This window comes from Sitophilus oryzae, unplaced genomic scaffold (genome assembly GCF_002938485.1).
Source record: "Sitophilus oryzae breed Bouriz unplaced genomic scaffold, Soryzae_2.0 scaffold_461_pilon_pilon, whole genome shotgun sequence".
Lineage (NCBI taxonomy): Eukaryota > Metazoa > Arthropoda > Insecta > Coleoptera > Curculionidae > Sitophilus > Sitophilus oryzae.
In genome coordinates, this window is record NW_022147042.1 from 1 (window position 1) to 12,321 (window position 12,321).

Sequence of the window (12,321 nt, forward strand, 5' to 3'; positions counted from 1 at the left end):
AAACTAAGTAATAATAGTGTCATATTATTTTATTCATTTTTTTTAAATACAACATTTCTGTGCTTACAATAATAACTTATATCTACAGGTCAAATCACACTACTTTTGTCGAAAATTGCGGAATTTAATTGGATTCTCTATATGCAGTACGGTTTCCTCATCACGACAGTATCGCTTTTTTTGTTTCATTCTGTTTCACTTTGATTAAGGTATTAACAAGATACATATATACAATTAGTATTATTAGTAGTCAGATAGTATACACGCGATGCAATCCAACGCTATACGTTCGTGATTAATATTTGATGTTGAAAATGTACTATACGAAGGTACGAGTAAATTGAAGACTGTTTTTGTAGTTATTATAGTGATTTTCGTGTCGGGCAGATCAATTTTCTTGTAAATTGTTAGGTATCGATGTCGGTTACTTAAAAATAACAGGCGTTTATTTTAAAATAGATGTTTAATTATAAATACGGTAATAAATAACAGAAATACATTTTTTTTAGTTTTGTTCGTGTGTATTTTAAACTAACTTTAGTTTTAGATGTACAATTATAGAACCTTCTTATATTTTATTCAGTTTGTTTAAAGTACATTAAATACTTTAGAGTTCGAGGTTGGAGGCTTCAAAGAAATAGAGAGTTTGTTATTAGTTTTATTTGACGGTATGAGATATACAGGGTGGTCCGAACAGTATTCAGGAAACTTCAGCAGCATATTCTGCAGATAAAAATAAGTAAAAAAGTTGTTATAAATGGATGTCCTAAAATGTTTAGTTTGGGATATACAGGGTGTATAAGTTTCATTTTTATTTCGATTTTTTCCAAATAATTTCTGAAGTAACGTCAATATTTGGATGAAAATTGGTGTCGTGTAGTTTTTTAACATGAGAAATTTGATTTTGATGTCACTATATCTCCTATTTGTAGGGGGCGCTACCTACGTGTATTTTAACTGTTTTGAAGATTATTAACTTTTCGTCCGTAAGGGTATAAAACTACTGGGTAAAAAAATATACATTTACGACGATTTTTACGCAAAAAAGGTCTCTTGGTAAAAATTGCTATGAGCAACCGTTCTTAAAATATTTAGAATGGAAATAATCAATAGCTAAGCCATTATTGACAAAAAATAAATCCGTTGATTAGATAGTTTTTTGACTGAAATAATAAATGGTGGGAAATTTTTATTTTTTTAAATTAATCATAAATTTTTCTGCGAAAAAGTGATGATAAAACAGTTTATGTTTAATTTTTGGTACAAAAACGTTTTAAATTTATTATTTTAGTCTAATAACTATTTAGTCAACAAGTTTAATTTATGTAAATGATGACAGGTATTGATAAATTCGATTCCAAATATCTCGAGAACCATTACTCGTAGCAATTTTTACCAAGAGACCTTTTTTACGTAGAAAATGTCGAAATGTATATTTTTTTAGTCTGTAGTTTTATACAGGTACGGACGAAAAGTTATTACTCTTCAAACCAGTTAAAAATATGTAGGTGGCGCCCTCTACTAGTAGAAATCATATCATCGAAATAAAATTTTTCATGTCAGAAAACTTCCAGACACCAATTTTCATCCATATATTGACGTTACTCCAGAAATTATTTAGAAAAAATGGAAATAAAAATAAAACTTCTACACCCTGTATCTTCGAAACTAAGCATTTTAGGACATACCAACCTTTTTACTGATTTTTATCTGCAGAATATCCTGCCGAAGTTTCCGGAATACAGTTCGGACCTCCGCACCCTGTACAATATAGAGCGCCAATATACAGGGTGTCCCAGAAATAGTGCAGGTATTTTAACTAGTAGTATATTTCAGCCTCAGAAACACGCCTATGAGGTTTTTTTTTGCAAAAAAATGTTTTGAAAATTTGGAATCTTTTTTAGTTTTAAGTTAAAAAACATAATTTCTTGGTAATATGGCAACACAGGTAGTTGATTAAATTTACATGAAAGAAAATCCAGAAAAGATCCAGTGGTTCTCAAAATTTAAGCAAAAAAGCATTTTTTGTTTAAATCCAGCTTTTAAAATACTTGCACTTATTTCTGGGACACTCTTTATAATGGCATTTAGACAAAATATACTATATATTAGGAAGATCTCAAATACTCGTTTTTTGTACATACTGTGTTAATCAAAATTATTAGTTTTAAAAAATGTTGCTTTTTACAAGCTTTTATTTAACTTGTGGTGTTAGTATGTTAAGGAAAATTTCACTACTCCATCTCCCAGTAGATGACATACCAAGAATGTACAACTTTATTTTTTCTGTTTTTTTTGTTAAAAGACCACTAATAATGAGCATTAATAGAAATGCACCCCATTAGGAGAAAACTAAAAACTTATAATAATTTATACTTAATCATAAGTATAGATAAGTATTTATGTCAATATCAAGTTAGGTACTTATTTTATTCTTGTTTACCTATACAGGATAAATCTGGAGATATGATTTTATATCATATAAATTGTGTAATATGATAAATTAATAGAATTAATTTAATTTAAAGTTAATTTTCTTCTTTTTAGAGCATTTAAATAGAAGCTTGTTGTTTAAAAGATTTATTTAGTTAATAATTTTATTTTAAATGCTGATATCTCAAAAACTAATTGTAAAATTTAAAAAAATTGCAATAAGACTGTAAAAATAAAGTAACGAGCTTCTCAAGGATGTATTACTCAAGGTAGGTTCGTATCAAAAAAAGTTGTGCAGACTATTTCCTAAACAGTGACAATGCCCGATATGATCAGAGCTGCAAGCTTACAGAAAACTTGAGACTTTTTTTTATTTAAATTATTTTAATGACTTATGTTATTTGATTTTAAGTCATTTTTCGAAAGCTGACTTTAGACTTAAAATTTAAGTAATTTTCAAAATGATTTGTGATTTAAATCTTTTTTCCCAAATAGAAAAATAATTCAGTCATTAAAAAAGGCTTAAATCTTTTAAAAGATTTAAGTCTTTTTAGAAAAGACTTGAGTCATTAAAGATCTTTTTAGAATCAATACCACTAGCAAATCAAAAGTTTCTTTGCTGTTGTCTTTCAAGTGAATCAAGTGAATCCCCCACTTCGTTATGTAGCCCGAAAGATGAACGAAAGAAATAATTCTCGAATATATTGAAGACTTGACGGTAATTATTTTTATTTAAGTATACAAATACTATATCAAATAATAAAGCGTTAATAATAGTAATAATACATCTGTAGGTATTTTCAAAAGACACATTTAAAAGTCCTTATGCTGAGATTTTTTCAACGTTTCTTTCATATATATTGCACAATCGTACAAAAACCAGAATTTTTCGCAACATTTTTTGTAGAAATTGATGCAAGTCCACCATTTTTTGCGCTCTACATCGACTAATAACTGTTCGGTTCTTTCAATATGCGGTAAGGAATGTGGTTAAAGCCAACAAAAACATTTTATTTTTCTTCACTGTACACTAACAAAATCGATTTGCAAATCGAATAGGATTGTTTATTATATCGAGAGATAGTTTCACCTCGATATTCTCATAATGTCGATACTTCTAAATGATCGATACTAAGCAAATAATATTATTTTTAATTTAAATTATGTAAATTTTAATTATTATGATTTAGTCAATAAATTTATCTGCCTAAATATAATTGGGCATATGTCAAATGACTAATATAGAAATCGGCATATCTAGGAAATATCTACTCATTTAGTAAAATATGGATTTTTAAAATAATTTTGTTATTTGTTATGACACTTAGCAAATGACTAGGCAAATGACTATTTGCCTAAATTTACATTATGCCTACGACATATCGAACATAATGTTTTAACTTAACCTTTTATTATAACAAATATCTTCTTGAACTGAGATTGTCTTTTCTATGAGACTATTGATCAATAAGTAAATATATTTTTAAGTTCAAAATTATATCCCAGAGCGGTAATAATAAACCAGGAACTTATAGTCCAATAAAATCTATCAAACACTTTTAAAAATTACATAATAAAATGGTGACTAGATTTAGGGAAAGAAAATAGTTCCTTTTCACAGGTTAGTTACCTAAGAATGATATATCACATTAACCAATAGTTGCACTATTAGTTCTTCTTATGAATATTATATTCAAAAAGACAATTGAACTCGTTTTATAATTAAAAATATCAACAAAATTATTGCCTTCTATAATGTGGCGTTTATTGGGGCTAATATTGCTACCTATGGTTGATTTTATGTTTTTCTTAATGTCTGACCTCAGCATGATGATCAGACATTAGGAAACTGATTGTGGACTTGTAGTTTGTTAAAGATTGGAAACTCTGAATATAGAAAGGTTTGATCCAATTAGTCACTATTCCATGATTTCCAAAAATGCTTAATATATTATTTCATAATAGACTGTCATGTAAGCCTGTCCAGCAAAATAAGGAATAATTTCGGCAGACGATGTCTACAGAACTCAATGACGATGATGATGACAAACAATGACAAATAATTACACAAAAATACAATTTACTTTTGAATAAAATTGATTTGAGACAGTTTTACATGCTGCAACACTTCTGCAGCAAGAGATTGTTAGTCGCAAGACCATCTTGTGCAATTATTCCTGCAGGTTACTTTACTTGCTGCAACTCTATTGCAATCGTTGTTTCTGTCAAATTCAACAAACAAACAAAACTATCATTAATAACAATACTCTTTAAACGTCATGCGGGAGTAAATCCAATAGCTATAAAGTTTTATTGTTAACATAATTTTTTCCTTCAAATTAATACTGTTCATTTTTAGATAAACTAAAACGAGATCCCCATACAAACAAAAATGTAAGTAAACTTGTGACATTTATTTAGCTTGCAAATTTATTTATTTTATTTATTTGCAATTTATTATTTATTTATTTTATTACTTTGCAATAACTAAAATTACCGGATTGTTCCACCAGAGTTGCACTTGCAATTGCAGAAATATCGAGCAGAACAGATAAGTTGCAGAGATATTAATCAGCTGGTCCACAACTGCGCATGCTTTTGTAAAAGATTTGTTGCAAGTTGAACCGTCTTGCAGGAAGTCTTGCAGCATATAAAACGGCCTTAACAAAAACTCTTACTGTCATATGTTTCCTCCTTGTCAGGATATATTTGACATTTCCTTGTTATGACATTAATTAGGAATGAACGTTGGTTTAAATCGTAATTTAATAATAGTAAATCCCCTTAATTGTTTAGACTATTAACGACAAAATAATTCCTATATTCTGCCAACAATCATTATACAGAGTCTTTTGATATACTCATATCCATTGTTGAACTTGAAATACAAAATCTTCATAACTTGATTGTATATGATTTACGTATTGTCAATACTTTAAATCTAGGCCCACTTGGGTTTATATCAAATTAATATTTGAAAACATTATGTTTCAGTAAGCCAATTCGATGTAAGCTCAAGAGTCGTTTGCGTAACGTCCACTTAGACTTCTTATGTGACTTAATGTTTCTTATAACAAACATTATTAATTAAACAAGTAAAATTCGTAACGCAACGTGATAAATTCAAGGCGAAGTTCGTCGCAGGTATCGACGGTGGAAATATACTGTAAACAGTTTGATAATGCACCTACCGTTGACTACCACGAGAAGACGAATAAAAAAGACTATTTTGAAGACTTCGCGGATGGTTAATGGAGTTAAGGAGTTTGTAGTTGATCGCGCAGAGTCAAGAGATGTCGGCAAAACTGTAAGTAATTCAGCATACACTTTGTCTTTCAATTTCCCAAATTCGTATATTTTGTATTATTTGTTCAATAAATAGACCTTCTTTTATTATGGTTTTAATCTAAAAAAGATCACCTGGAACTTACGCGACCCTAGGCAATATTCCCAACGCGACAGTATATTCTGACAAATATGAGTCATATTGGAGAGAGCAGATATTTTTAAACTTAACATTTGAAATGATAAGTATCGATCATTTAATATATCGACATATTATATTATATGTAATCACCAACATGCAATCACATTGTTCACTTTGACGTTGTTTGACTCAACACATCGATTCTGCCAAGGCCGGCTGCGGTGCGTTGTACGGTCCCGCCACGGCTGCAGAGATTTTGTAGGGCGAGCTAAGGGCTGTGTCCGTGGGGGCGCCCTGAGCAGAGAGCCCTCGCTCGTGTAGCCTTTGCTCAAAGCCTCCGCTTGCAAGGGAGAGCATCAGTCTGTTCGCTGCTTGTCTTTCGGCTTCGCGTTCCTCGGCTGTTTGTCTTCTGAAATAGAATAAAGTATTAGGGTATAGTTTCATCTCGAGATGAACTAAAACACATATTTGTGTAAACTCTATAAATTATAAAAATGTAAGGCAATAGTTCATTGGAGTCGACTCTTTTGAGAATAGAAAATCATGTTTTATATGATTGCAATTAGAATCTGCAAAATCTTCTAAAATATATGTGAAAGCAATAATGCGTCCCTAAAGTAACTGGACAATGAGTCCAAAGATTCCCAACCTTTAGTTAATAATAATTACTAAAATGCAACTAAAAGAAAAATGTTGTATTTGGAAAAAGTGTTAGAATATATAGTTCTTACTGTGTGAAAACACGCCACTTCGTTATGACTTAAAGTACTCTTTACTGGATAGAGTGGATACTACTTAGCATATGATAAATTCAGTCAATATAGAAGCCATATATATCACTATTCTGAATTGAGTCTCCAACATAATATTCTAAGGTACTTTTGTACCTTAAAAATTAAATTTAACATCCGGTGTGTCGTGGAGGTAGTTCCTCAGTGTAATATTTACTAAAAGCTTATGGGATGATTAGACAACATATAAGTAAAAGTCATTCGCAGCAAAGGAACAGGTTTAAGTGACTACAGTGTATCACCTAACACCACATATTTTTGAAGTCAAACTTCTTTACGCGCGTTAGGATTAAAAAATTCAAGGTCGTGTGTCACGTGAATGGAGCGAGAGGAAAATTGATAGCGGCAGTGTTGCTACTACTACACCATTCGGGTAGATCTACCCCTTTGTAAAACAATTTAACCTCGTTATCTCGTCTACTCCGATGAAAAATAAGCTTGTGGCAACACTGGGTAACGATTTGTGCCATACGCGACTGAGAATATCACTATAATATAGGTACTTGATACTGTACCAACCTTGATGTGTACCAATAGTCTGGTTGTGTTTTGATTTGGTAAAGCTAGGAGTAGAGATTTTCATGCATATTTTTTTATCGATAGGGTGAATAACGGTCTAGGTAAAGAGAATCTAGCTCATTTGCCAGCTCATAATTAGAATGAATTTAGAGTTAGTAACTCGTATTTTCATTGGAGGACACTGTCATACTTTATTTCAGACCAATAATCAACGAGAATATTCATATAATTTAATAAAAATTACTGTAAATCAGGGTACAATTAATGAATTGTTCGTAATTGAACTGTAATTTCTGTATTATTAATCCGGTAAATGATGGAGATAAACAATTGTGATTGATTAAAATTTTATTTTAAGATGAATCTTTTGTTAACAACATTCTGAGAATTCCGAATAATGAATTGAATAATGACAAGACAAGTGACATCTATTTAAAAAGAGACACCGATTTAGAGTGACAATTTGGTTATGTAAAATTTAGGGGTGACAATTTTGATTATGCAAAAGAAATACATACTCTATGAGTTTACTAGTTGCCTAACGATTAACATTAATTAAAAAATAATCCCCAACATGAATAATGAATAAAATATTTAAACAAAAACAGGCCACACAAAACAAATTGTTGGTTAGTAGCAGTTAGTTTTTGTCAGAGATATATATGTAGTAGTGTTTTAGTTTAATGGTCACAGCTGCCAGAGCTATCCGGCCAGGTGACAGAGTTATCGTTGTTAATAAAAATTTAAAAATATTATAAAATTATTATAAAGCTAGAATGAGTATACGTGTTTTATATTAACTGTAATTATTTTGAAGTTTATAAAAAGCATTCATAAAAAATATATATTCTTTAAATCCTTCAATTTAATAGTTTTTAGTAACAAGTTTTACTTCAAATATGCGCACATAGTGCACAATCTGTGTTATATGGAACTATTCTTAATTATTCAGTTGGTCTATAACATACTTTATTACTACTCTTTATAGTACCTTATAAAAATAATAAATTACCCACCTTGCGTTTTATTACTACACTATAATTAGAATTCAAATACTAATTCTATGAAATAATTTTAGAGTGAAGGCGTAGTAGGAAAATCTAATAAAATATTTCCTCATATTACCATAAGCCTATTTTCATTATAATATTTATATTAATTGCTCTTAAGCTATTATAGTAATAATATCTAATAAAACTAATAATACGGTAAAATAATACTGCAATATCGATATAAAACTATCCGCCATATCAATTTAAACGTGTATAAGCTATTAGATAAAGCTGCAATAAGATTAACGGAAATTTGTAATGGCGGTGATTCAAAACGCATTATCTCTAATTACTTTCACGTTATTGGATAATAATATAAAATCCAGCAAGATAAGAGCGACGTTAACTTATTAGAGTGCTATAATATTAGTAGTAAAATGTAATATCGAAATACAATTCTCCATTTAGGTCTAACAGATCGTAATACCTAATTTTTATTCGACAAATGGCGTCATTATTGTTATGTTTTATGAAGATTAGTGGATATAAAATAAGTTATTGGTGTAAATGGATGTGAAATAAATTTAAACGTAGCGACGGTTTTATTGTAGAGGTATATTTTATTTCGGTTATAATTTTCGCTGTGTCTAGCCTCCCGGTGACGGTATTCGAATTAATCGCGGAAAAAATAGTGACGTAAGCATATAATGTACTCCCCCTACTGTGGAGCTTGGTAGTGGATAATTACTAGAAAAATTAATTCTAGTGGGAATACACTGCATAGGGCATGCAGACGACATAGTCATGATTGCACGGGGGAAACATGAAGGCACCTTGTGTGATATTATCCAAAGAGGACTCCGCATCGCTCGACTGTCGAGCTGAGCATCAACTCAGATAAAACCGCGGTAGTGCCATTCAGTAAAACCCATGATTACCTATGGAGCAGTTGCGTGGTACACAAAACTAGAGCAACGTACAACAGGGCAAAACCTCTGCAAAGTACAGAGATATACATATATCTGCATCACAGGTGCCATGAGGAGGTCATTCTAGACCTAACACCACTACGCATTGCCGTCGGTAGTTATGCCAATGCGACAATGATTAGAATGTTCATTGACGGAAACAGTATTGGGAGAATTTTTAGGTTAGGGGCTTGGAACACCCTCAAAAAGAAAATTCCACTTCTCCAACTCCCAGAAGATGACATACCAAAAATTTACAACAAAAATCAAAGGTTTTCCTTGATTTGAGTAAAAAGAATCTTCGGATTTTCACGGAGTATCTAACACGACACTGTCTCCTCAACGAACACCTCGGTAGGCGAAAGTGAGAAACAACGGCGAATGCAGATTCTGTTGGAAAAATGAGAAAACACCAGAACACCTTATCACTGAGTGTGCCGAGACGACGACCGTTCGTGCTATGAAATTTGGTACGGCTGATGTCGAGGATGGAGAGCTGGCCTCTGTGGAGCCGTCTCAGATACTGGCCTTTGTTAAAGCCCTTAGATTATATGATGAATTTTAACTCGTTATAACTCAGGAAAGGGGAACACACAATAGATCTGTAAGGTCGCGGTGATGAAATCCCCTCCTAAATATTCTACATATGATGTAAGAATCTACCACTATTCAAAAAAATCCCGGTAGAGATTAGGCGATACGAAACTTTCCATAACCTAAAATCTGTTTATTTGATCATATTATTTTGTAATCAAAATAATAATGAAGGTCAAAACAGTCAGAACACATTTTCTTTATAATGAAGTTAAAAAGAACATTGAAGCTTTTATACAGAGTGGTCCGAACTGCATTCTAGAAACTTCGGCAGTATTCCGCGGATGAAATAAAATTAAAAGTTTTTTTTTTTTTTTTTTTTTTCTTTTTGTTTTGGAGATACAGTGTGTATAAGTTTCATTTTATTTCGATTTTTTTTGAATAATTTATGGAAGTAGCATAAATATTTGGATGAAAATTGAAGATCTGGGAGTTTTTGACGTGATAAATTTGATTTTGATGTAAAATATGACTCCTACTTGTAGAGGGGGCATAACTAAATATTTTTACTGGTTTTGAAAGTAATAAATTTTCGTCCGTACCTCCTAGAAAATTACTGAGTAAAAATATACATTTGCGACATTATTTTGCGTAAAAAGTCTCTTGGTAAAAATCGCTATAGGTAAATGGTTCCCGAGATATTTGGGTCAAAATTATCAATACCTGTCATCATTGACATAAAATTAAACATGTTGACTAAATAGTTATTTAACTGAAATCATAAATTTGAAAGTTTTGGTGTAAAGAGTTCAACAGAAACTGTATTATCATCATTTTTTTTTTTTTTTTTAAAATTAGAAAATAAAATTTCCCAATTTTTTTATTTCAGTTGAAATAACGCTATCTACTCAACGTGTTTATTTTCAAATCAATAATGACTATGAATGTATTATTACTTCCATTCTAAATATTTTGAGAAGAGTTGCTCGTAACGATTTTACCACAGACTATTTTAAGTTAAAAATCACGGAAATTGTATTTTTCCTCAACTCAGTTAATACAGGTACGGACAAAAGAGATAGCCCTCTTCAAGTTAAAACACATGTGGGTGGCGTCCCCTACAAGTAGTAGTCATGTTGACATCAAATCAAATTTCCCATGTAAAAACTCACAGTGCTAATTCTCAAATAATGATAGTCCTTTCAGAAATTGTTGGAAAAATCCAAGAATGAAATGGAAATTTCTACACCCTGTATCTCGAAACCAATACACATTTTGGGACATACATTCATACGAACTTTTCTTATTTTTATCTTCAGGATATGCTGCCAGAGAGTTTCGGAATACAGTCCCGGACCACCCTGTATTTTTTTCTTGTTTATAAAATGTTCACAATAATTTAATAAATGGTTATTCATCTATTTAGAAGTTGTACTACTATTGTTTACCTTTCAAAATAAACATTTACGTTAGAAATCCCATTCCGCCCCGGTGTGCCCTAAATAATTAAAAGGAAATATTTAGTTTATGTGGCCTTTACATTATCTTGTTAACATATTAATTTTTCAAAAAATCCTCTATGAGTATTTCGCCACCTGTAAGAAAATCTACAAAAAAAAAAAAAAAAAAAAAAAATGGTTATTTTTTTGTAAACACTTCTGCGTTAAACCCTAAACGTTTCATTAAAGTTATGTATACAGTGTGCAATTTGCCCCACAACAGAAAAATGTAGCGTTTTGGAAGGTTTATCTCTTTCCGTCGTCGAACAAAAAAAATACAAAGAATTTAACTATTTAAAATATTTAAAACAATTATTCAGAACACTTTACATTTTTAAAACAGATACGTCTACAGAAACCGTTGACGTTCTATTAAAATGACATGATATTAAGTTAAACTTCAAAATTAACAATTTACTACCTGATAACAATTGTGTACTTAATAGAAGTAAAACAAAGGCTGAAACTTTCTGTATGATTATTTTTTAAATTTTACGTATAATTTATGTTTGTGTTATGTTCTTTAAAATCAAAGAGCGATTACCATACATTTACTAACATCTACAGATGTATGAACAATACATTTATTTTATTAGATTTACCAAGAACATAACATAAAATAAATATTTTTTTTAGTTTTAATTAATTTAGAAATAATCATACAGAGGTTTAATTTTAGTTTTAACAATGAAAGTAATTGTTATCAATTTGGTAATTGTTAATTTTGAAGTTTAACTTAATATAATGTCATTTAACAGAACTTCAACGGTTTTGTAGACATTATCTGTTTAAAAAGTAAAAAAAAAAGTGTTTTTTTTTTTTTTTAGATTTAAATATTTTAAATAGTTTTTTTTTTTATTTTTTTGCTGATATATATTTTCGAACGATGCATTTTTTCTTTGTTATTAGATTTGTAATGTACTGAAACGCTCTGAGAAGAAGTGTCCACGTTGGGTTTAAAGCAGTGTAAAATGTATTTTTCTTACTGCGACTGGAAATGCCACTACCCATAAAGGATTTTTGGAGAGATGAATCCTTTATGGGTATGGATATTAATTTTCCCAAAACTGCTTAACAAACGCCAATTCATTACAAAAGCGTAAAATCCGCAGTGTTTTAACAGTAACGGGCAAGAGACAAATGGCAATGCAGCCAATA

The 12,321-nt window shown here is 30.5% G+C and overlaps 1 protein-coding gene across 1 annotated transcript in view; it reads right to left on the bottom strand.

Annotated features, from left to right (window-relative positions):
* Positions 1 to 6,049: 6,049 nt before the first annotated feature.
* Positions 6,050 to 12,321, bottom strand: part of LOC115885858 (T-cell leukemia homeobox protein 3-like) — a 36,197-nt gene continuing 29,925 nt past the window's right edge. Inside the window, 1 exon segment of the mRNA XM_030904881.1 lies at positions 6,050 to 6,269. Within this exon segment, the coding sequence (XP_030760741.1) occupies positions 6,050 to 6,269 (220 nt within the window).